The sequence below is a fragment of the Spinacia oleracea genome, chromosome 6, assembly GCF_020520425.1.
Source record: "Spinacia oleracea cultivar Varoflay chromosome 6, BTI_SOV_V1, whole genome shotgun sequence".
NCBI lineage: Eukaryota > Viridiplantae > Streptophyta > Magnoliopsida > Caryophyllales > Amaranthaceae > Spinacia > Spinacia oleracea.
The window spans coordinates 90,102,563-90,129,652 of record NC_079492.1 but is presented as its reverse complement, the minus strand read 5'-3'; the positions used below and the strand labels follow the sequence as shown (position 1 = coordinate 90,129,652).

At 36.3% G+C, this 27,090-nt stretch overlaps 1 protein-coding gene and 1 long non-coding RNA gene across 3 annotated transcripts; one reads left to right on the top strand and one right to left on the bottom strand.

Annotated features, from left to right (window-relative positions):
- The first annotated feature begins 886 nt into the window (after window positions 1–886).
- LOC130464278 (uncharacterized) lies at window positions 887–4,608 on the top strand. 2 transcript variants are annotated; one of them, XR_008924651.1, is made up of 5 exons: window positions 887–1,109; window positions 1,255–1,911; window positions 1,994–2,050; window positions 3,470–3,613; window positions 4,416–4,608. It is a non-coding gene; the product is annotated as an uncharacterized lncRNA (long non-coding RNA). The 2 variants fall into 2 exon arrangements; XR_008924650.1 differs by having other exon boundaries at window positions 1,250–1,911.
- A 13,053-nt stretch (window positions 4,609–17,661) lies between these two features.
- Window positions 17,662–26,858, bottom strand: LOC110805434 (NADPH-dependent pterin aldehyde reductase). The gene is made up of 5 exons (XM_022011037.2): window positions 26,475–26,858; window positions 26,316–26,385; window positions 24,510–24,703; window positions 22,092–22,264; window positions 17,662–17,888 (listed from the first exon to the last, which is right to left on the bottom strand). The coding sequence occupies exons 1-5, from the start codon at window positions 26,706–26,708 to the stop codon at window positions 17,819–17,821; spliced, it is 741 nt and encodes a 246-aa protein (XP_021866729.1). The 5' UTR covers window positions 26,709–26,858; the 3' UTR covers window positions 17,662–17,818.
- Window positions 26,859–27,090: the final 232 nt, after the last annotated feature.

Genomic DNA, 27,090 nt, shown 5'->3' with positions numbered 1-27,090 from the left:
TCCACGTATAAACCAGGAAGGAAATTTCCTTCCCTCAAATCAGTCCAAATTCAGATACTTGGACCCCAAGCACCTCATCTTGTTCTTCACTCTTCCTGTATACAAATTCCCTTTCAATTTCAGACATTCAACATCAAAAATCAATTACCAAAAACTGAAACTCTCACTCCCTTGCTCCTTCGTTCGAACCACCAGCAACCACCGTAGGCCACCACTGCATCCACCACTGACCACCACCGTCCCACACCGTTCGACAACACCTCACCCACTCAGCACCACCATTGTACCCCCATTGTCCTCCCTCTCCTTCTCCTCGTCGCTCCCCTGCCTCTCTCCCCTGACTCTCTCCCTTTCTCGGCCCCGCCAGCACCACCACCGTCTCGCACCACCACCTCCAGCCACCCCATCACTATATCAATCAACCTCCGCCTCAAAAACCCCGGCGAGCTTCCCTCCCTCCGCCCAGAACTGCCTCAAGTTACCACCACAAATTCCCCTGTTTTCCCTTTTGTTTCGCACACTCACCGCCCTTCCTCATGTTCTGCCGCCGTGAAGCACCACCCTCGTCGCCTCCCGGTGCGGTTCTGGTGCTGCAACACCGCCCAAGACCCGAGCCCAGCGCCACCCTCCTCTCCCCTCAACCTCCCCTGCTTCCTCGGTTCGCACACTAGTAGAAAAAACCTTTGTTACAGCCCCCTTGTTGAAGGGGGCATAGAGAAATACGCTTCAACAACCAATCGGTCAACGCGGGTCAAACATTGTAAATGGTTGTTGAAGCGAACATTTTTGTTGTTCGCTTCAATAGCAATTATTGAAGGGGGCATTAAATGTTCGCTTCAACAAATAATCTCGCATATACCCTAAATTTTAATTCTCTCTCCTCCTCATTTCTTCTGTTAGCCTGAAAGATTCATTTCTCTCTCTTCTCTCCCCTCTCCTCTCTCCCGGTTCAAAACTCCTCAAACCATTCGCCCCTTTCCTCTCCCTCTCCCTCATTCTCTGCAATTTCAAAGAAGGTGTCTTCATAAACCCCCTCAATTTTGTTCTCTTTCTCTATCCTCTTTCAACATTTTTGATGGTAGCTTTACTGCCTCGAGCATGGTATTCAGGTACAACCTCTCTTCTTCTCTCTAGATCTATCGTTTCTGCTTTCATTTTTCTTAATTTTATGCTGATATTGCGAAACATTGATGTTATGGGTGTTGAATTCGTTCAATTTTAAATTTTGATGCCGCATTTCGGTATATAGTGTAGATCAATGATGTTATGCCAATGGTAGCACCAATGAAGGTTTTGAAACCCGAGTTGTTGAGTGCTTGACGACTAGTCAATCTGAATCAGTTGTGAGTTCGAAATTGAAAGAGTCCCAGGAGTTGAAAGGATTTTGATTAGAGAGATGCACGTCATTAAAAGGGGGTGATGACTCTAGTTTGGATGGTGGTATTGACTCACTGAAGAATTGCTCATGCTCATTTTGCAGCAAAGGTATGTGCAATCTTTTCCCCCGTTGAATTGACCTATATTTGATGAAGATGGTTTTAATCAATTAGTGATTTTGTTATTTTCTGTTCTTTTGTAGAATAGTTGGTTATATATGGTCTGTTCTACATTATCAGGATGTGAAAAGCCGAATATCAACTAAAAAACTATTTCTTTATGCCAACATGTTATGGTTTGATCCAAGTTTTATGCTATCACTTAACATTTATGGTTCAATCATTTTTAGTAATGGCAAAGAGTCAAAAGGAAGCTAACAATTTGGTCCAAAAATACTCTGTGGAAAATGAAATTGGAAGCCATACCCAAGAGAGCTTCAATAATGTCGCCCAATTAGAAACTGATCTCACAAGTCATTGGAGATCCCTATTTCTTCACATGGAGGATACGTTCGGTAGTGAAGGCAGCCAACTAGTAAGTTCTACCTGACTCGGGAATTTTAGACAGAATGTGACATGGAATGGTTTTCTTGAATGTTTGTTTGTTTGAAATTCAGATCCACATACTGGGGATTGGCCAGAGTAATGATGCCACATCATACTCGGAACTTGAAGTATGTACTACTCCCATCCCCCCATTTTTTCTATCAGACAAATCTTCACAAGTAAAATTTCTGCAGGACCTGAAAACTAAAAGTATATGTTAAGTGCAGTGTATTGTTTACAAAGGAACTTTATTCTGATAAGTAGGAATTACTTAAGTTCATCACTCTTTTTCACAAATCTAGTTGTTAACTCAACAGGAAACACTTATACCCTATTTAGAGTTTTAGCCTTTTGTACTGTTAAAAATTTGGAAGAAACAGACTGGCATAAGTAGATAGTACAATACTACAATGTAAAACTAGAAGAAACATTGGCAAGAAATGACAGTGATAATCCAACGGGAGCGCTCTTTCTCCATTTGTCTGATAGTCTTTCATCTTGATGCATGCTTATAGTTGATTCATTCTTGCTTCTTTTTTTTATTTTACTTTTTGTATGGTTGCTAATGGTTAGGAACAGAATCTTCTTCTGATATATAGTAAAACAATACAAACTAACTGTTCCCCTTTCTTCGGAGAATACTAGTTACTGGCTAGAGATGTGCAATCAATGTAGAACACCTGTTCACAAGAACACTTCTTTTCACAATAAATCTATTCCGTGCTTCAGCCTTCAAAATAATATTTGTGTTCTAGATAAAACACTCATGAAAATCTTAGGCTATACCACTTGTAGCATGCCGGCTTCTGTCTATCAGGTTTAACTACTAACAAATTACAGTAGCTTCTCTGATAATTGTTCCATTGACCGCGGGCGGGTTATGTGGAAATCATCCCCTTGTTCTATTGGACAGTACGACATAATCTTAGGTGTTGATAAATCGTGAAATCATGAACATAATCTTAGAAACCCGGATATACACTTTTAACAACCAGATTCCACTTACTAAGTAGTAGGTATAAATGTGTAAGTTTAACTATGATTGGTTACAGAAGAAGCTCTAATTAGGTTAATCTGTATCACAACCACGACATCCTCTAATTGTAAATAGGGGATATTAAGTGAAATGCCATAAGTGAAGCACAAACTATTCAGCCCATACAAATGAAAATTAATACAATATAATAGAGTTCTGTAAGGTTTCTGAATTTGATGGCTACAACCTGTTTTAGTTTTTCTGTTATCTTTGTGTTCAGAAATAAATGAATTGGCTACTAAATTATTTTGGGGTTTCTTGTTAAACTTCATTGTGGCAATTTTTTCCCAAATTAAATAGTTGTGAATGATTCTGTTTTAGGTTCTCTAGGATGTCCAAAAAAAAGTGTCGGTTTTTTCTGTATCACAGTTTTTCTGTTTTAGGTTCTCTAGTATCACTGTTTTTTTCTAAATAAATAGTGGCATTATGTTGATTGTCCATTAAAAGACTAAGTATATTGAACCATTCATGTAAAGTTTTTCTATCTTATTTACACATTTCATTCTTGCAGCAAAACAATTTTCTTGCATCGAAGGATTTAAGAGATGACTATAAGATGAATTTAGAGAAGATCAATGAAATGCCTTCGGATGTGCAGCAATGTTCTTCAAATGGTTCCGATCATACGATAGTCTAGGAAGTTTGGTCTTTGCAGGTCTGGCTCTTTCTACCCCCTTGTCTCAATTTAGTTCCATCCATAATTTATCTTGCAAATACTCTTCAAAACAAGAGTAGAGCTTGCACTAGAGGGAGCTTCTTAATCTCACCAGGTTATAAAATTAAATTTAGGAACATTCACGCACTAATATGTTCATATGTTGGGGGTGTGACAAGTCTATCTAAAGAACATACCTTACCTTACCTGACAAGTCTATCTAGCTAATACTGTTGTTATGTACTAGAGTCCATTCAATGTTTTTGGCTGTTGAGCTCATATATGTCGAATTGACAGTCCTTTTATCCTCTTTATTTCCTGTATAACGTTAATGAACTGGTTGAATTCTTTATAAGCCTTACTAAAGTAGTTGAATTTGATTGACACTTACTTGTTACTTTTACTGGATGCTATTCTTATTGGTAATGTTGTGTGCACTACATGTAGCTGTAGATATGTTGGTTATGATTTGTATTTGCTGCTTTCAACTGTCACCCATAAAGCAGATTGGTGCTTTTGTACCTGCTCTGTGTCAGAAGGTGACTAGATTAGAACAATCCTCAATGCCATTGTCCTCGTTAGATGAATCAACTCTCACGTAGAAGCCTGCTAGAAGGCACAACTATGAATATAATCAATCGTACTCGTTACAATATTGTACATTGTACGGGTATGAGAAATTATCTGTTTCTAGTGGATCAGCATGTAATGGCATCATTTTAACTCTTTCAGACCACCTGGCAAAGCTTTGCGTTTTATTGTTATTGTTCACTAGATGATGTCTTGCTTTTTTTTTTTGCAGGTGTGTAATGGATGGTAGATTAATTAGTTGGAAGACAGGAAAGCATATGTCGTCAATTTGTTTAGTTTAGATTTGCTTACAGTACTTTGATTTATTTCACTTTGTAAGATAGTATTTTGTATAATGTAATAGTATACAAACTCATATCTCTTGTACTCCTTATTTGAATAATAATAACGAGACGTGTTTAGTATTTCTAGTTTTTTGCCCCCCAAAAATATTTTGTTCGCACTAATCAAGACCCAAATCATAAGAAATAAAAAGTAAATCATACAAAAATGCAATTTTCTAGCCATCTATTGAGGCGGGCAAAGGTTATGCAACGTCTCAATAGGGCCCTCATACAGGTCTGTTGAGGGGGGCATTTAAGAAGTGAGCCTTAACAGAGGAGGCTGTTGAGGCGGGCTTCTGTAAAGCCCCCCACAACAGGTCCTTATTTTTCGCTTATCTGTAGAGGTTGTTGAGGGGGGCTTTCAAAAGCCCCCCACAACAGATCACCTGTTGAGGCGAACAAAGCCCGCCTCAACAGATCACTGAGTTGTTGAAGCTACGTCTGTCGCAGCGAGCCTTGTTCGCCTCAATAAACCCAAAATGCCCCCCTCAACAGGTATTTTTTCCACTAGTGGCAACCCCTATCCCCCTTCCCCGTGCCCTGCCGCCGCAAACCACAACCACCATCGCCTCCAGCGCGGGTTCGCGTGGCTGCGCCGCCCAGCTCAGCCGCCCTCCCTCCTCTCCTCTCCTCCTCCCCTTCCGCCCTTCGTGCTCCTCTGCTTTGCATCCCCCTTGTTCGTGCATTTCTTTCCAGAAAACCAAAACCAATATTTGGTTCTTGGTTTTACTCTTCTCAAAACCCACCACTAATTGGGCCCTTTTAAAGTGGGCTTTTGGTAAGAAACTAATTGTTATTTCTGATTTTGTAATCTATTAATTTTCATGTTTTAATGAACCTTTATGATATAATTATTAACTAATAAATTGTTTAATATTTTCAGGTTTTATTATCAATTTTAATAAAATAAATTACTAGCTTGATTCACCAAAAATCGAAATTATGTAATATTTCCATGTAAATCGATTTATGAAATATATAAGTATATTTCGATTAAAATTTCATTTAATAATAACGTTTTCCTTAAATTTCAAAATTATACTTTTTATTAAAATCCGTTAATCATAAATTCATTACTTATAACATTTATTAATTATAAAATATTGATTTTAGATTATTTACCATTGTAGTGCTAATTTAATAATTTAATATTCTGAAAGAAATCGGACTTGGAGCTCAGGAAGAACGATCCATCAGACGGGAAGTATAAAACTACGGTTGAGGTAACGGCTATTGCTAGAACCCGCAATCCCCTTATAAATATGAATTATGAAATTATGACGTTATGATTGAATTTATGAATTAAATGTTTTGATGTGTTTTATGGATTGTGGGATGAAAATGATTTGTTTGAATTGTTTATTATAATATGATTTGATTGAGTTTTCTCATAAAATTATGTTTATGCAATGCTTTGAAAGAAATAATATGTTTATTGATCCCAGGATCAAAATGATGTTTTATGAGCTAAATGAGTTATGTTATTTCGAACTGAAATACAAGCCAAGGCTTAGTAAAAATACATAAACATGATAAAATGAAAGTGAAAGACCTGGTTTGTCTGGCGGTATATAAACTACCATCTTCCTATCTACCGGTCATGCATGCACCACGGACACCTGTCCTCCCATGGATTACGAGCCCAGGCTCCCATGGTTTATGAGCCCAGGCTCAGGGCCCAGGCCCCATGTTACGATGAGCCCAGGCTCTTATGGGCCCAGGCCTAGTGGAGAATTCCTTCACGGTTCGTACTTGCCGACAACTAGCATGTTAATTAAGAGTTTATGAATGACGTTTTCATTAAAAGTTTATGAATGAATTGAATATGATGTTTTATTAAATGTTTTACCTATTCTATTCTCCCTGTGTTATTAAATAAAATGAATTGAAATGAATTTACGTTGCTAGGGTAGTCGTTAATGAGTCTTCGGCTCACCGTTTTGTTTTCCGTTTTAGGTACTGCGGGAATCGATGGGAACGCGTAGTTGCGAGGAATTTCACTTTTATATTATTCACCTAGTTTATGCTTGATGTTTATAATAGTTTAATTAAAGACTTTTAGTAATTTATGTACTGGTATTTTGGGAATATAAATGATTATTATATTAATTTGGAGGTTTTTATGGCTTATGTATGATGTTGCCTTGTAATTTCCAAGAGGGAATTACGGCAGGTAACGTCCCGACCAAATTAGGTTAATTCCGCTGCTAATTATGCTTTAATAAGTGATTTAAAGGTCGGGGTGTTACAGTTTGGTATCAGAGCAAAGGTTCTGGACCATAAGTGCTAAACCTTACGGGTTTTGAGAATAGTAGAATTCAATAGGCTTTAAGCAAAGAGTTTTAAGAAATAAGTTAAAAAGAATATGTTAAAATCAAGTCAAGTTAAAATGAAATGAGTGTGAGCGTAGGAACGCACGGGATAAAAGGGATTCATTTCTTATGTTATTGATGTTTTCTTGATTGAATATGTTATGCGAAATATCGATTATCGAACTTACCAACGATGCCACGAACGAAGCTCACAACAAAGCGCAACATTCACGATAACGTCGCTCACAATGATGTTCCCTATGATGATTTCTATGACGAGCAATCTATAGTAGACCCCAAGGAGATGATGGAACGATTAAGAACTGCAAGTGCGTTGTCAACTGAAGTGGTCAAAGATTCTCGAAAAACGAAAGTCACTAATGCGAACGAAAATGCGTCACTATTTAAAGTTTTCACCCTCGAATCCACCAATCTTTGATCACAATCCAATTCGATGGAATTTAAAAGACTAGATCAATCATATGGATCAACTACTCGAAACTTTCGACATGCTCTAACGAATGGAAGCGAATATCGTGGGAAAAACGAATACTTGTTATTTATGTCGAGGAAAACATCATTTCATTAAAGATTGTCCTAAATCACCTCCAACGAATACCGGAACATTAACCTCGACCAATCATGAACGAAACAACAACAATGCTAAATCCATTACGCCCGTTAACATACGTAAGAGATTACATGATAAAGGACAAAGATGACGCCAACGCTGATATTATTTTGATTTAGCTCTCTCTCGCTTTAGAATCGAACTTCCCTTGATTTTATGTTTATCGTCACATGTCATGTTATGAGTTTTCTACCCTAGATAGACTAGGCAAAGTTTAAGCATTTCCTTGGAAGAAGTTAAGTTAAGCACGGTGCGAACTCAAAGGTTTTGTGGATATGGATGGTTTTGAGGAATTTTGATGGCTGTGAAATCTTTAAGGATAGTATAAACGTTATGAGTACCAAGCGAGCATAAGGTTGTGGTTAATCACTAATTAAGTTAAGATTATTCGAATTTTAAGGTGTTAAAGTTATGAACAAAAGTGATTCTTGGGTTACCTTTCCGATGAATATTTTGATGTTTATAAGTACTAAAGTCTATTATCCAGAATATGATTAAGTAAGGAAGCTAAGAAGTTGCACAGAAAAGTTATGAACCCAACAGGAGTTAAGATAAGAGACCCAGTTGAGTTGACCCATGAATGAGATCTTGAGGAATTTTACCAAAATAAGCTATCAAGAATTAGTCTGTCGATAAATTTTAATGATAGGGTACCAAAAGAACATAAGTTTGTATTTTAAGTGGCGAATCACCGGTTAAATCAAGGTTATACAAGGTTTAAAGCGTACGAGTATAATTGATTTTTGAGTTACTACTCCACACCCTTTATAATGATTGTTCTATGGTTGTAAGTACCTAAGTATAATTTCAGATATGTTAAGGAAGCTAAGCTAGAATTTTTAAGTTATGTAAGAATATTATGCGAAACCAAACATGATTAAGGTTACACATGAAGTTCTGAGAATTATAAAAGAAGTTATCAAAAATTAGTCTTTCAGTAAGGTTGATGGTATTGTTGGTTTACCTTTCCGCATCATTTATAAGGATTGTTTTTGTGTAGTTATCTGAAAGGACGCTTGATTATCTCCATAAAAGAAAAGCTGATCTAGAGAATGTAAGATTTTGCAAAAATGTTGTGAGGAAAAGTATGATTTATAGTGAGGACATGAAATTAAGTTTGCGTATAAAGCATTAAGAAAAAAAAAGTTATCGAGAATTCTGTCTATCAGGTTGATGATGTCAATGAATGTTATGAAACGCGAAGTGAATTGTGAATGATTGAGGAATGCAATGGAGTTGAGGATAGAAAATCGGCAAAATGACATGTCTATAGAACCAGGTAGTCTGAACTGAGTTTTCTAGGAGCTAGATTGTTTCTGTTAAAGGCACACTTGATGGCTTAGCATTATCCGCAAAATTCGAGATTTTTCGACCTAAGGATAAGTAACGAAGTCGTATGTCTAACGATACATTTCTAGTCACGTGATTGAATTCGAACCCCTGCAACGAACGCAGTTAACGAAGTCACTCAACATAGAAGAAAGATCAGAGATCGAAATCAAAACGAATCGAATAATGAAAGTCAACGACAAAGATTTCTGCAACAAGGAGCCAATAGCAAATGAAAGTGAAATGTCTCTAATTATTCGCCCATGAACGATATGATGTATGAATGACTATGTTTTCTATGAATGATTATGGTCAACCATGCTTGTGTGTTAGATCAAATGATTATGAATGTTAAGCTTATGTTGAATATGAAATTTTCAATTTATGAATTATGTCTCTACGATATGGATTATGTTTATGCTGACATGATTGTACTGGTAATCTAATGGTTATACACGGATGCCGTCTTCGATGGAAGTTCTCCTGAGCTCAGAGTACGAGATTATTATTATAATAAATAACTTTTACAACTATTTGAGTCTTGCAATTGATAGATAAATATTTATTTTCATTATATGTACATATATTTTCAGAATTTTAATTTTTGCATTAAAAACTACTATTTTTGTTGGAAAATATTTTCAAACAGGATCTCGCAAAGTAAAATAGGAGCCTAGTCTATGCTAACAAGTTTGCCCCTTTTTTTTGTTCTTTGCTCCTCGATCCTATTATATGAAATCAAGTGGAGATACGAAGGACGATGGCGAAATGTAATTGACCTTAATGACGATTAAGGATCAATATATAATTTTGCCCCTTTTGCATTCTTTACTCTTCGATTCTAGGTCTCGAGTTGAAGCGGAGTCCTAAAAGATGATGGCGGAATGAAGGCTAGACATTGTCGAGATTGAAATAAATTTTGAGATCTTGGTTTTAAAATACAACATCATACTTTTATTCGAACGTGTTCAATTTTCAACAAACATTTTATAAATCTAATTTTCAAGTTGCAAGGACGAAACTTTTTCTAATGGGGTAAGAATGTAATACCCCGAGTTTTTAAAAACTCGATTAATTATGCTTAATTATTTTTATTTAGCTTAAATCGTTTTAAATCCTAAATTCGAACTTTATTTTAATTAACGAAGTTTTATTTCGCTTGAATTTTTAATATTGCTACACGATTTATTTTTCAATTTATAATTTAATTTTCATATCTACAAGCTTAACGAACTTTTTAAATTTTAGTTATTTTCGGATTTCTAAATTTATTTTATTCAGAAACTAAATTAATTATTTAACGTTCTTATTTTTATTCGGAAAACTAAATTTATTTTTCGTTAACGATATTTATTATTATTTTTATTTTTATAAAGAATTAATGTAGCTAAACATTTCCATTTTTAGTAGTTTCCTAAAATAGCAACAAAATTTTTGAATTTTAGTCCAACCATGTGAAATTACAAAAATGCCCTCAAGGAACCAAAAATTCCCTTTCCCCTCTTCCCTTGCTCTCCACGTATAAACCAGGAAGGAAATTTCCTTCCCTCCTTCCCTCAAATCAGTCCAAATTCAGATACTTGGACCCCAAGCACCTCATCTTGTTCTTCACTCTTACTGTATACAAATTCCCTTTCAATTTCAGACATTCAACATCAAAAATCAATTACCAAAAACTGAAACTCTCACTCCCTTGCTCCTTCGTTCGAACCACCAGCAACCACCGTAGGCCACCACTGCATCCACCACTGACCACCACCGTCCCACACCGTTCGACAACACCTCACCCACTCAGCACCACCATTGTACCCCCGTTGTCCTCCCTCTCCTTCTCCTCGTCGCTCCCCTGCCTCTCTCCCCTGACTCTCTCCCTTTCTCGGCCCCGCCAGCACCACCACCGTCTCGCACCACCACCTCCAGCCACCCCATCACTCTATCAGCCAACCTCCGCCTCAAAAACCCCGGCGAGCTTCCCTCCCTCCGCCCAGAACTGCCTCAAGTTACCACCACAAATTCCCCTGTTTTCCCTTTTGTTTCGCACACTCACCGCCCTTCCTCATGTTCTGCCGCCGTGAAGCACCACCCTCGTCGCCTCCCGGTGCGGTTCTGGTGCTGCAACACCGCCCAAGACCCGAGCCCAGCGCCACCCTCCTCTCCCCTCAACCTCCCCTGCTTCCTCGGTTCGCAACCCCTATCCCCCTTCCCCGTGCCCTGCCGCCGCAAACCACAACCACCATCGCCTCCAGCGCGGGTTCGCGTTGCTGCGCCGCCCAGCTCAGCCGCCCTCCCTCCTCTCCTCTCCTCCTCCCCTTCCGCCCTTCGTGCTCCTCTGCTTTGCATCCCCCTTGTTCGTGCATTTCTTTCCAGAAAACCAAAACCAATATTTGGTTCTTGGTTTTACTCTTCTCAAAACCCACCACTAATTGGGCCCTTCTAAAGTGGGCTTTTTGGTAAGAAACTAATTGCTATTTCTGATTTTGTAATCTATTAATTTTCATGTTTTAATGAACTTTTATGATATAATTATTAACTAATAAATTGTTTAATATTTTCAGGTTTTATTATCGATTTTAATAAAATAAATTACTAGCTTGATTTACCAAAAATAGAAATTATGTAATATTTCCATGTAAATCGATTTATGAAATATATAAGTATATTTCGATTAAAATTTCATTTAATAATAACGTTTTCCTTAAATTTGAAAATTATACTTTTTATTAAAATCCGTTAATCATAAATTCATTACTTATAACATTTATTAATTATAAAATATTGATTTTAGATTATTTACCATTGTAGTGCTAATTTAATAATTTAATATTCTGAAAGAAATCGGACTTGGAGCTCAGGAAGAACGATCCATCAGACGGGAAGTATAAAACTACGGTTGAGGTAACGGCTATTGCTAGTACCCGCCATCCCCTTATAAATATGAATTATGAAATTATGACGTTATGATTGAATTTATGAATTAAATGTTTTGATGTGTTTTATGGATTGTGGGATGAAATATGATTTGTTTGAATTGTTTATTATAATATGATTTGATTGAGTTTTCTCATAAAATTATGTTTATGCAATGCTTTGAAAGAAATAATATGTTTATTGATCCCAGGATCAAAATGATGTTTTATGAGCTAAATGAGTTATGTTATTTCGAACTGAAATACAAGCCAGGGCTTAGTAAAAATACGTAAAACATGATAAAATGAAAGTGAAAGACCTGGTTTGTCTGGCGGTATATAAACTACCATCTTCCTATCTACCGGTCACGCATGCACCACGGACACCTGTCCACCCATGGATTACGAGCCCAGGCTCCCATGGTTTATGAGCCCAGGCTCAGGGCCCAGGCCCCATGTTACGATGAGCCCAGGCTCTTATGGGCCCAGGCCCAGTGGAGAATTCCTTCACGGTTCGTACTTGCCGAAAACTAGCATGTTAATTAAGAGTTTATGAATGACGTTTTCATTAAAAGTTTATGAATGAATTGAATATGATGTTTTATTAAATGTTTTACCTATTCTATTCTCGCTGTGTTATTAAATAAAATGAATTGAAATGAATTTACGTTGCTAGGGTAGTCGTTACTGAGTCTTCGGCTCACCGTTTTGTTTTCCGTTTTAGGTACTGCGGGAATCGATGGGAACGCGTAGTTGCGAGGAATTTCACTTTTATATTATTCACCTAGTTTATGCTTGATGTTTATAATAGTTTAATTAAAGACTTTTAGTAATTTATGTACTGGTATTTTGGGAATATAAATGATTATTATATTAATTTGGAGGTTTTTATGGCTTATGTATGATGTTGCCTTGTAATTTCCAAGAGGGAATTACGGCAGGTAACGTCCCGACCAAATTAGGTTAATTCCGCTGCTAATTATGCTTTAATAAGTGATTTAAAGGTCGGGGTGTTACAAAAGGAATAAGGACCTAATCAAGAGTTTAGAAATTATGAATAAAGGCTCTCACTTAAACCAAGAATTTACATTCTTTACTAATTTTAAACATAAAATGTATTTTCTAGTCCAACCGAAAACTAATAAAACAATTTTAAATCCCTTGATTATTTTTCAGTTGATTAAAATTAATTAATTATAATTTTATCAAGGTTTTAATTTTATTAAATAATTAGTACTTCCTCCGATTTTTAATATTGCAACGTTGGTAACTTTCACGCATGCCTATGCAAAACTTTGATCATTTATACCTTTGATTCTCTTTAAGCAAAAATTATAAAAATTAATATTTTGAAAATACAAATTGAGACGAATCTAACAAGGTCCTACATGATTATGTTTTATCTTACGTATAAAGCACAAACAATAGTCAAAATTGAATATGTGAATAGTGTAAAATACACAAACGTTGCGAGTATTAAAAATCGGAGGAAGTATAAGATTAAGTATAAGAATTAAACTAACAAAATTAAATTTCGAGAAAAATTATAAGCACCAAAATTAAAATCAATTTAATTCGTCGCTCAACGAAAAATTACAATGAACCATTTGGGCCAAGGCAAGGCACGTGGGCACAAGGCCCATCCCTCGCCAAGGCAGCAGTGTCGGCTAGGCCCAAAGCCATCGCACAGCCTCGCCTAGGCCAGCGCTCGTTGGTTCGCACCAACGCTCGTTTGGGCGCAAACACTGCTTGGCATGCTCGCATGGCACGAGGGCATCGCTCGATGCCTCGTCGCCATCGCTCGCTGGGCGCGACACAGTGCAGACAGACGCGCATAGCGCGAGGGCAATGCTCGATGCCTCGTCGCCATCACTCTCTGGACTTGTGCGCGCACTTGCCCCTTCGCCTTGCTCGCTCACACGTACACAACACACACTGCTCAGGCCCATAGCCCTCGCGTGCGCTCTTTGTGTTGCTCGTTGCCATAGCACCGCATGGGCGACGAGCTCCCTAGCTTGCTCGTTGTCGCATGCCTGCACCATTGCAACACCCCTTAAGGGTAACACTTGGCGTTCCGTTGCTTTGTATGTGCAAGTTCGTGAACGTTTTATATATAAAAACGAAACCTGTATAATTTAAATTTAATGAAAAATTAATAATCCATATTAATTTCATAAATTTAGGCGAAAAAATCAAAAATTTATTAATTAAAACAATTTCCGATTACATGATTTAAAGGGATTAAAATATAGGTCATAAAATTTTAAAATTTCATAACTTTAACAAATTTTATGGTGGTTTTTAATCATGGGATCCCAATTAAATTATCAATTAATTATGAAAAACGAAACGAAATCTAATTTATTCGTAATTCAACAAATTAATTATAGTTACAAATTAGGTTGTATAATTAACAAATTTAGACCTTAAAATTGTTAACATATTCAGTAGGTCAATTATAAATTCAATATTTACATACAAGATTCGCAAATATTTAATTTAACATTATAAAAATTACAAATTTTCCATTCGAAAAACTAAAACCTCCGAAAAGTCATAGTTAGGCTTCGAATTTGGGAATTCTGGATCCGACCAAAAATCTATGATTTGTATCAAAATTTTAAAACGTCGTTTACTTGCAGAATTCACTATAAAAACATAATATTCCGACAATTATTGACATAATTGCCGAAAATCCTGCGAACATATAATTAAATAATCGCATGAATTTGCAATTAATTACATCAAATTAATTCACCCCTTTAATTCTTTGCAAATTTATAAAATTTAATCCATGTTAACTATAATTGATTATGGAATTAATTAGAGGCTCGTGATACCACTGTAAGGTTATGAACAATATATTCATGCGGAAAAACCATAATGCCAGGAATCCAAATTAATTGCCACATAGTCAATTAACATAATTTAATATACATACAATGTGATGCGTGTCTTCCCTAGCTGCTCCCGAACCGAACAAGAACAATTAAAGGACTCCGTGTGTCTCCCCTCCGTAGAAAGTACACAATACGTCCGGATCCGCCTTAGATTCAACCAACTAGAATATTCTTTAAGGTTTTGTGCACTCGGGACACTCACAAATGTGATAGGCAAAGATTATGAATTATGTGCTTAATTCAATGTTTGTATGTCTGTTATAAATTGTGATCATGAACCACATATTTATAGGGTGAAAAATAGGGAATTGTAATCCTACTAGGAATCGAATAACTAAAGTTTTTATGCTTTTAGTTAAACGCAAACTCTTTAGAAAATCTGGAAATAATTAAACTCTAATTATACTAGAACTCCAACAATTGTAGGATTAGGAAACAAAGGCTTGAGGCCCAAGATACTTGTCGCGGAAGTAGACTTGGCGCCTAAGCTTTCTTTGCAAGAAAGCCACCACCATGTGTTGGCCAGCGCTACGACACGCGGCCCATCGCTGGGCGCTGCTGTGCGCGCACAATGCTAGCAGGCCACGCATGTGGCTGCGGCCCATTGCTGCTGCGCCTTGCTAGCCCAGTGTTGCTCCGTGCAGGCCTGCTAGGCGATGGGCCTGGCGCTTGCGCTGGGCCTTGCGTCTCGCGGGCATGCTTGTCGAGCGGTCACTCGTCGTGCTTCCGATTCGTTTTCCGATTCCGGAATTTATTTCCGATTTGAACAATATTTACGTTTCCGATAATATTTCCGATTCCGAGAATATTTTTGATTCCGACAATATTTCTGATTTCGGTAATATTTTCGTTTCCGGCAATATTTCTGATTTCGGAAATATTTCTATTTCCGGTAATATTTTCCGGTACGAACCATATTTCCGTTTTCGGCAATATCTTCGTCTTGGATAATATTTATATTTCGTTATGAACCATATTTTCTTTTCCGGTAATATCTTCATTTCCGACAATTATTCTTTCTTTGCCTTTTGATGATTTTAGCTCCCATTGGAACCAAGATCTATCATTTCCGAATGACCATAATTAGAGTACTTAATGAATATTATATTCATTTAAATACTTGATCCGTTTAAGCACTATTTGTTTGACCCTACGGGTTCAGTCAAGAGTAAGCTGTGGATTAATATTATTAATTCCACTTGAATGAAACGACCTCTAGCCAGACATTCAGATCACTTGATCTCACTGAATTATTAACTTGTTAATTAATACTGAACCGCATTTATTAGACTTAGCATTAAATGCATTAAATGCAAACTTAGACCAAGGGCATTATTTCCTTCAGTTTTTTTCCTTGAATAGTGTTAAAGCATACTTGAGCCAATGTTTTAAAATGAAGGATCTGGGTTATCTGAAATACATTCTAGGCTTGGAGGTTGCACGTAGTAACAATGGATTTTACGTATCATACAGGAAATATGGTCTAGATATTATTTTAGAGACAGGTCTATTAGGTGTAGAGTCTGCAGATTTCCCGATGGAGCAGAACCACAAACTAGCACTGGCAGAAGGAAAGGAGCTCGTTTATAGAGAGAAATATAGGCGCCTAATTGGTCGTTTAATACTTGTTAGTAACTCGGCCAGACTTGACATATTCAATGCACGTTTTGTCTCAATTAATGCAGGCACCAAAGGAGGACCATTGGAAGCATCATTGAGAATAGTAAGGTACTTGAAACAGTGTCAGGGTCAAGGGATTCTGTTACGGACATAAAGTGCATTACGACTAGAAGGACAGTGTGACTCATATTGAGCAAGTTGTTCGTTATGAATGGATGCTTCGTGTTGCTTGGTCTTTCCCCGATTTCTCGAAGATTAAGAAGCAATATACAGTCTCTCACTTTAGATGGCGTCATTGACATATGAGTTGAAGTGGTTAAAACACAGCTCCCTTACTACCTTACAGAGAGGAGTTAGACAACTGTCTAACAGCAGCAGTTCCAAATTTAGGAAAAGTGTTATGTATGCTAGCATGGTTGCTTTGATCTATCTGATCTGGAGGAGTAGAAATAGTAGTTTCTGGGATAAAGTTTTCCCTACTGTTTTGAATGTAATGACTGTTTTAAAGCAGACAGTTAAGAGTAGAGTGATGGCTGTAATGCCAAAGAATGTAAGTAGGAAGGATAGTTTGTGGTTTCAGAATCTCTGAAACTTAGTTGTGTTGTGCTTGCTCTTATGAGGAATGGTCCAACCTAGTTGGTTTGTTCCCCTTGAGTTAGCCTAGGTTGTATTCTGTTTTGTGGAAATTAATATTATCCTTACTTGCTTAGCAAAAAAAGAAGTGGTTAAAACAACTACAACAAGATTTGGGTGCGGAGCATAAGCATGATGGTCAGTATGCTCTTCATATTGCACTAAATTCATGAAAGAATAAAGCATATTGAAGAAGACTGTAATTTTATCTGAGTTGCGAGTAAAGAATGAATTAGTTGCTCTTCGTATGTGTCTACGAATGTGCAACTTGCAGATATTTTCACCAAAGCGTCGGGAAAGGAACATTTAGATTTTTTTTTTTAAACAAGGACTTTCGAGATCTTCATGCTCCATCTTGAGGGGATGTTGCGTTAAAATTAGACACTAAATCTATTAGGAAGTCAAGAGTAAAAGTCCATATTATGTTATGTTTCCTAAATAGGTTGTTGAATAGGTTTAGGTAATTATTCCTTCCATCCCTAAAAGATTGACCCATTTGGCTTTTCACGGTTTCCAAGACACGACTTAAAACGTAATTATCTCTAATTCTACACGAGTAAAAATTATAAAAAGTTTATATTTCAAAAGTATATATATGGATCCAACACCTGAATATATTATTTCTTATAGATTAATGACAAGTCATGATCAAAGTTTATAAAGTCTGACCTAAAAACTTGCAATGGGTCAATCTTTTAGGGACGGAGGGAATAGTATGTATAGATTAATGAGAAGATTGAGACATTGAGTCAATTTGACAATATCAATGTCAACGGGACAGGAAAACAATGTGACAGCCAAAGTAATCGAACAACTTCGAATACTTGTATAAAAAATAGCTTGCTAATACACATTCCATGAGTCTCGCGCATAATAGTCTATCAAACTACAGCGTATTACAAAAAAAAACAATGTGCAAACGGAAAAAACATTCTTTAAGTTAGCTGTTATCTTTCGTCTTTACACAGTTAGAGATGCACCATTGTCAGCAGTAGTCAGATTAAGTATCATGGTTGCTGCCCTCGGAGCCCTGTTGGAAAAGTATGAATAAAACTAATTCAATAACAAGACCGGAAAAATCTTTTGTTAACTTGTCATACCAATAAATTCGACTAAATGTAAAAGAAAAAGAATAGCTGAACAAATTGTAGCAGTGCAGGGACATTTTGTAACATTCACCATGAAACGCATTCTGTAACAAAAAGAAAACACTGAAATCATGATGTGGACTCGTACCATAAGTACCAGAGCCGTGGTGCATGAATCAACCAAGCCAATGGAGATAAACATCCCAGCATGGGAAATATCACTTTGTGTGAAAAGCGGTTATGATTTGCTCAAGAACTTGCCTTGAGACCATTATTACAGGTACAGTATTGTCCTTGGATATTTCCGTTTTAAACAACGAAAACACTCTTCTTTTCTCATAAAATATTAACAACGAAAACACTATATGTTCTCATAAAGTATTTCATGCAGGATAAAATCAAGGTTCCAAGTATTGGTAGGAACACTAGCACTTCGTGCACCCATGAGATTGCAAAATCACAACCTGTCTCTCATCTTGCGGCAGTTAAAGGAATGTGGCGAGGTCTTGTGCCTCACAGAATTGAGGTCTTCACATGGTTTGCAATTCTGGAAGGACTAAACACGAGATCGAAGCTTGTCAATCTGGGAATTATTGCGGAAGAGGAATCAAAATGCGTTTTATGCGGGCACTGCCAAGAGGACCACAGCCATCTATTCATCCACTGTACTTTCTCATGGAACCTGTGGACATGGTGGTGCAATATATGGGGTATTTGCTGGATCTCCCCCCTCACACTAAGGCAGGCCTTTGAACAATGGCTTTGCCCACTCAAAGGGAAATTCCTCAAAAAAGTATGGGCCTCTACTTTTTACATCATACTCTGGACAGTGTGGAAGGAAAGGAATGCAAGAATATTTGAAAGGTCATCCATGCACCTCCAACCAGGTACAAAACCTAATCCTCCTAAGAATTGGGTGGTGGATCAAAGGGTGGGGTGATCCCTTCCCATACACCTCAGAGGACATACTCAGAGACCCACTATGCCTCAATTGGTCGACTCCCCCTAGCCCACGAGTACCCATCAGTCTGATTGAATGGTGTCCACCGCCACATGGCATGGTGAAATGGAATGTCGATGCATCAATGGATCCCTTGAACACAAAATCAGCCATAGGAGGGGTACTACGCCATCACTCCGGGGCTTTCATTTGCCTATTCTCATCGCCAATTCCCCCAATGGAAATTAATTGGGCGGAGGTGTTTGCAATACACCGGGCCATTAAAATACACTTGAGCAGCAACCGCACAATGAGTCTGAAATTTTGCGTGGAATCAGATTCTCTAAACGCAGTGAAATGGTGCAATGAGAGTAACGGGGGGCCTTGGAACCTCAACTTCATCCTAAATGCTATTCGAGGTCTGACATTGAAGGGTGAGGTGGAGGTAAAATACAAAAGCAGAAGATCGAACTTTGTGGCAGACACCTTAGCCAAACAAGGGTTAACCAGGAATGATGAGTTCCTTGCATGGGTCTAGTATAGAGTTCATTATTGCTGGTCCATTACTGCTGGTTCATTACTTGTAATGCCATGGGCATAATGCTACCAAATACCCCCTGATTATGGGGCATTAATAAAATGAACCACAAGCTTATCAAAAAAAAAAAAAACACTAGCATATGGTGTCAAGTATACTTTGTCACATAGGCGAAATATCATATTTTCCTTTCATGGTGTTTTCCCGTCAACTTTTAGAATCGTAAATTATCTGAACTGGACTTATTTGAACTTACAGGTACTTGTTTAACTTAGATCTTATTTAACTCATAAAACCTTATGAGACCTTATTTAAAATTTACTCCCTCTGTTCCAATTTACTCCAATTTACTCGCCCCACTTTGACTGGCACAAAAATTTATTCAAATAAGACTTTGTATTCTATTATGTGGTAGTTAATAGTAGAGTATTTTTTTTAGTATAGTCAGTGAAAGTGGGTCATTGGTTTTTGAAGATGTGAGAGGGAGGTTTTATTTTTTTCAATGTTTTTACAGGGAGTAGTAAGTAAAGTGGACACAAAATAAGTGAGCGAAATAATAAATAAATAGTTGGTTTATGCCTTTTATAAAAATGGTCAAATAATTTGGGAAGTCTTAAGGAAAGTGGTGCAAGTATATCGGGAAGGAGGAATATTAAATTATTTGTAAACTTTTAACCATTGGAATATTTATAATAGTGAATTGCAATATTAATAAATACAAAGTAATAAAGTAATTATTATTCACTTCTTATGTTAATAATTATGTCTTGCACTTCGATGTTTTTATTAATAATATAAATTTGGAAAAATTGACAGAACTATGGTCGTCCTGCTCAAAATAATCCAAACCGTGGACTATTTCAAAATAATCTCAACTATGTTATGTTCCTTCCAAAATAATCCCAATTGACTTGGAAACGGTTTAGCAGGTAATTTTTTAAAATAATAATTTTCCTTTTTTCTCCATGGTAAAAAAATGTAAATGAAAAGTGTTTTTTTTTTTTTTACATAATGATGAAAAGTAAAACTGTTAAATATGCTAACTTTTACGGTAAGCATCCTAAGCTAGAAAAAAAAGTGTTTTAACCTTGAAAACGACCTTTTTTTTGCCAAAACGGACTCCGCCATCATCCATATGGGTCGCGAATCACGGGATTCTGGTCGAAACAAGTACCATTAACAACAATAATAATACTAATATTAATAATAATTATAATATTAATCATATTATATTATTAATAAGAGTAATAACAATATGCATAGAAAATTATATTATTAATAATATTAATATAATGAATATATGGAGTAGTATTATTAATGATAATATTAATAATGCCAATAATAATATTAATATTAATCATAATTTTAATATTATCTAATAATAGTATTAATAGTAATGACATTAATAAAAATATAGTAAAAGTATCAATGACCAATAAGAGCTTGACATGTCAATACTTTAACATGTTTATTCAGGTCATGGGATCATTTTGGGAATGAAATGAACCTAACATAGTTGAGATTATTCTGTAACAATCCATAGTTAGGATTATTTGACCATAGTTGGGATTATTGCTGTCAATTTTTCCTATAAATTATTACTCCGTACTAATAATATTTTAATTTTAAAATCCAAGTTCGCATCCGACCTAAAAATACGATGTAGCCATTGATACTTTATTAACCGTAAATTAGTAACCAAGGATTTTTTTTTATATAAAAATATAAATATGATTTATTTAATATACCAACACAAATAATAGTCATATAATAATCATAATATTACATTTTTTATTCATTGGAAATTATAGGACCTTATTGAAATGTATAGGACCTCATTGAAGCTTATTGGAATTTATAAGACTTTATAGGGCCTTATTCAACTTATATGACCTTATTGGAACTTATCTGAACTTACAGGACTGGAACTTAAAGGTCCAGCATGTACATTAGGGCTAGCTCTTGGAGTGGCTCCCCAAGTAGTTAGCTCTTAAATAGGAACTAGCTCTTTGCCAACATTGGGGCTCTTGGGTAGCTCTTCATGAAGAGCTATTTCAAGTTAGTTGTTGGCCAAGAGCCCCTTTATTTCTTTGGAGAACTAGCTCTATCTACCATCACATGACATGTGTCCATGATTCTTTATTTTTTATGGGACCACAATTAGGTGTATGTACATGGAGAGACACTTACCAATGTTGGTTTTTTTTTGGAGGAGGTTCTTAGAGAGTATCTTGTAGAAAAACAGTGGTAGGGAGAGAGTGGAGAGCTAGTTGGAGGCTCTCACCAATGTACATCCTACCCCTCATTCTGTTTTATCTTTTGTTGACGACTAAATAGTTAGGTCTTATGTATGTACACTATAAGTGGAGGAAGCCAACAGCTAAATGCCTCAAACCTTCAGTAGGGATGGCCGGGCGTAAATGCCACAAAAAATAAGCACCACCATAGCCACCAAGAAGCTGCTTCCTATCTGGCTATAGGGATGGCAGGATGTACTAGATTTAGGTTTGATACATAATACGGGGTATAAGCCAATCAGAAACAAATGCAATCAAATTTCATGAGAATGTCAAAATCAATCTCCACGATGGAAGGCATGCGACATTTTTGAGAGAAAAATATTACTGGCTCATAACTTATTGCATAGAGACGAGAAAAAATTAATACCAATTATCAGGCTTTGGATAAACATGGGCTGTACTGCCAAAGCACGACTCGAGCATCTCAGTGTGTATCACTCCAGGACTAAGAGCAACAATTGCCATACCACTGCTCAGCTCCTTCGCAACTGCTCTAGTCAGACCCTCAACTGCCCATTTTGAAGCACAATAAGGGGCAACCTAGCAGAATAGAACACGTAAGGATTTATGTTGGCTTAAGAGACAATCCAAGATATGAATATTAAACAGGAGAAGTCAGCTAGCCTCCTATAACAAAATAATCTGGATTCCTCAGAATTCTACGAATATAAGGAAGATATTTAGAAATTCAAGATTCAAGTATACAATTTTCAGGTATCTCAATAATATGTAATGCTCCCTCCAACGCCCCTAAAACATAAGCCACAGTTCTGTTTTAGGTCATCCCCAAAATTAAGTCAAATCCTTAAAATGGCCATCAATCAAAAGTGGTACTTCGTATAACATTAATTTAGGGACAAAGGAAGCATGTTTTGCCTAGAGATCAAAAAGAAAAAGGAGGCAAAAAATTTATGTTTCTTTCATGCGTGAGAACAATTTGTAAAGTGATGAAAACATGTTCTCCAATGCACTCAACTATCAACACCAACTTCTTCACAGTGCAAAGCCATGAAAAGGTTCGACATCCTAATTCAGAATCTTCTTAAGTGCTCCTGTTTTTATTTATCTCCAAATATAATTTGATCAATTTTTTTTCTAAGCAACACCTTAATTGCTTCCCAGATAAACAAAACATATCCATGAAAATATCCTCATCTTTGCCAAGCACATAATGTAATTATTTTTTCTTCAACTGCACCAACACCTTCCAAGAACAAGACCTATTTGATGCAAATAATATGTTCACCGCCATCTTCAATTATTGTTCGTTGGAGCATGCACCTAATAACACAGCTAATGACAAAATGTCATAATTTGACTTCATAGATGTCCCTTTATTGAGTAAATGTCTGTCGTTACAAGCGGGACTCTGGGTTTACATTGTGTAGCAGCAGTATGAAAGAAACTCTACTCAAAAGATTCTGAAAAATTTCTTGTCGTTACTTGTATATGTCACAGGCAGCTGAGAGTAACACAGTATCTAGGAAACTGTTTCGGGACAGAAAAAGATATATTTATCCAGGTAAACAAGCAAAAAAGAAAATCAAGCAACTTCGTGAACCATCTAAAGTTAATCTGACAAAATATTTGCACGATAATCTATTATTTTTAGGTGCTCTTTCTCATCTTGGTTGTTTATAAGGTTTGGCACGTATTTCATATCCATAGGTCCCAAGCAGGAAATTACGACTCTATGAGGCAAGCCGATTCAACTAACCATGCAGGAGTTTACCTAAATGAAGAAAACCTAGCAATATTAATCAATAATCAATTCACGTCACTAACACTAATGTTCTTTCTTGGGTTGCTGCAACTTGCAACTAGACCATAACCCATCGCAGATTCGCAGATATCTTCCTTTTCTTTCAGAGGCCACCCATTACATATGTTCTCAATGCAATTATCATACGGAAAATCATGACTTTGCCCCATATAGCCTACTTCACCAGCTCACCAATGACCAATCTTTAGAAAACAGCAAAACCATCATTAACTTCAAGCAAACTCGCCAAGTACTAAGATTATTTTTTTGAAGGCATCTAAAACAGTTCCATGGTAACCTACCAGAGTTGAAGAGATTTTGTCTTCATTAACATTTTCCCAAAATTTAACAGTATCTCACATTTCAACCTTGTCTTCATAAAATGTTTCCATGACACTTAAAAGATTCTAAATTGAGAAAAGAAAAGTTGGTCGCCACATTATTTACATATACTAATTGGCAATAAATCCTTTTAACGAAGAGCCCAAGTAACATAGTTTACAATATACATATCTGCTCATGGACTAGTAAAACTTCAAGTACTCAACAACTTCCCTGAACTGTCAGGGAAATCCCCATTATAACATCTCATTCATTCTCATCTTTCATGCATAGGAATAAATAGTTTTACCAACATTACATCAGTGAAGCTCAAATATTATCCCTTTATCCTAAAAGAATGCAGTTTTTGGCTTCTCAAGCTAGTTCTCCTTATTTCTATAGAGAGCTGACATCTTCCTATTCCATGCACTTGCTCCTAAAAGGTCAAACCTTCACTTCATATTCACTATTGGACCAATTGGCTATTGATGTTCTGTTATAATCTGATGGTAATAAAATTGTATTATTCTATCTCCTTTTTTACTTTTGGAATATGCTCTTCTAACATTTGCCTATAAGCACTCTAATGCCCTCAACATACATCAGCATTCTAGAAAATGATAGCACATGAGCTTTATTATTTGCCCAATACTAACACTGCACGTACAACTTAGAGCAGAATATAACAACACAACTATTTACCTGAGCAGCAGCGGATCGCCCCCATCCAGATGACATATTGACGATGATCCCATGCTTCCTCTCTATCATAACAGGGATGAAGTGACGGAGCATGTTAGCAACCCCCTTTACATTAGTATCAATCACAGTATCAAACTCTTCTGCTGGAACTTCCCACAAATTATTGTTTTTGTTAATGGTACCTGCATTGTTTACTGCAAGAAAATATATAGTATGACTATTCGAATGATAGATGCAAGCATGAAAAGAAAGCATTTGACACATACCCTTTGTCTCCTATCCTCCTTAACTGCATGAGAAAATAATTTTTTGACAAATTCTCACAGTTTTTGAAAAATATTATTCTCAAGAAAATACATGAACCATAATTGCTTCAAAACTAATTCCAGAGCTCATGTTATTAGCTTTTATAAGGTGAATACTTCGTAGTACTTTCACAAAATCTTCCACTTCCTCTCTGATAAGAGCGCTTTAGAAAATAAAGTCCTTTTCGTATCATACCCAAGTTTAAGTAAGCCTTCAATACTCAAGAATCCATGATAAAAAACACTCATTGGGTAAAAAGGTTAGTTGCCTATCATACTCGTATTTTATGTTACTCATTAAACTCAAAATCTTATGTTTACTTAACATAAAATGATAAGTTCTGGTCTCTAAATAACCTTTTGGTGCTTCGGGAAAAGAGGCTAATAGCACCATAACTAGTTGCTCTGTATTTTAAAATCTTTCCAATATGCAACACTTTTTTTGGTAAGACAAAAATGCAACTTAAACCCACATAAAGATAAATCACTCTATTGCTTCAAAAGATAAATCACTCTAAATTCAGCTCATTCATGGTACAACCAAATAAAAAGACCCTTGGTTTCGTATTGTATAATAAAAATTGCACCTCTAATTTTCATTAGTGACATCTAACTCATCTATACCTAGGAACACCATAGATTATTAGAAACCATGTGGCATCTCATATTTTTCATCCATCATTTTGTTTTTATTTTTTTTTTCAACTTTTCTTTATTGTTTCTATGATTTACAACTTATAATGCCTCTTCCACTTCATTTTCCTTATTCAACATCAAGTTATTAATAGTCTAATATACTCATTAGTCTCTTCCACTCCACCCCTTTAACATCCAATATTTATTCAACATATAATTTTTATATTTTTCCAACCTTCAAATTACACCTCTATTTAATTCATATATTACCAAAAATCACAAGTACTCACTAATTAAAACTTCAAAAGACATATGGAACGGGCTCAAAAGCTAGTTAACATAAACAACAAAAACCCTTCTACAACATACTCCTTCCATCTGTAATTAATTGCCACATTGACAGCATAACTTGAACTAGTAATGCAACAATTAAATCCGATCCCAACAGAGACACTAATTAACCTACCGTACCACTACCCCAGCACCTCTCACAAAATCCAATCTGTTGCAGGATAAGAGGTCTCCAAATTTACACAAATGTACACTCAAACTGTTGAAAAGTTATTTCTATAACACCCTTAATCATATAAACATCGAGTGACTTATATTCCACACACACACACAAAAAAAAGCTACGGTAGCACGATTCACATTTGACATAACCAACCGTAACCCGAATCCAAAAAATCGTTGGTGAGACAAACTCTTGCAAATGTATGGTGATTTAGATGAAGAATTCCAATACCCTTTACAATTAAATCAACCTGGTTTTAAGCCACACTGTAAAAACAATTGCCCTCCTAATATAATTCATACCCAAATCAACAAGAAATTTTGAAACTGAATTAAGAAGACAATAACATACCTATAATATCAGGAATCCGCTTCTTCTCAACAAGCAATTTCGCAAGTTCCTGAACACTATTGTTCGACCTCTACAATACCAAAATTCAAACCATAACTTTCCAACTTATAAATTCTTAATTCCCTCAAAAGATACATAAATCCAATGAACTATAATTACCACATCGACATTGAGAAGAAGATGAGAGGATTCTTCTGAGGATGATGAGGACGGAGAATTGTGAAGCTCGGCTTGAAGAGAATTAATTTTATCTTGAGAACGGCCGCATCCGACGACGCAATGACCTCGCTTGGCCATTTCGAGAGCTAGGGCTCTGCCTAAACCTCGGCTTACTCCTGTTATGAGTATTGTTTTTGGTCCTGCCGACACCACTATCGCCGTCGCCGCAGCCATGGACGTCGTAATTGTTCGCAGACACTTATGATTACTGTTCCAAAACTAAAAAACTCGAATTGCAGATTTTTTTGGTTAATATTGGTAAAATTTCAACGACGAGAGGACAAGTGGAAGTGTGGAAGAGTTGAGAGTTGAAACTGAAACGGATGACAGAAACTAAATTTTCATTTTTTTATTTTTTTTTTTTTATTTTTTTTTTTTTTACATGGGCTAGCTAAATAAAACGTACTATGGGAAATTAGAAAAGCAAATTAACTGATCGTGAGCTCGATTCACATGCACCTTTTCCACCTTGAGAACGCTGCACCAGGAAAAAGTCTTCCCAAAAATCTTGATTTCATCCAAGGTCCAATTAACAGAATTGTGACATTTTTCATAT

What these genes read in the sequence shown, in the direction of transcription:
- LOC110805434 (XM_022011037.2), bottom strand. Translation starts at nt 26,708, where the DNA reads ATGGCTGCGGCGACGGCGATAGTGGTGTCGGCAGGACCAAAAACAATA. An exon ending in GCGGATTCCTGATATTATAG is followed by an intron (nt 24,704 to 26,315) that starts GTATGTTATTGT and finishes ATTTTCTTGCAG; the next exon opens with TAAACAATGCAGGTACCATT. An exon ending in GGCGATCCGCTGCTGCTCAG is followed by an intron (nt 22,265 to 24,509) that starts GTAAATAGTTGT and finishes CTATTCTGCTAG; the next exon opens with GTTGCCCCTTATTGTGCTTC.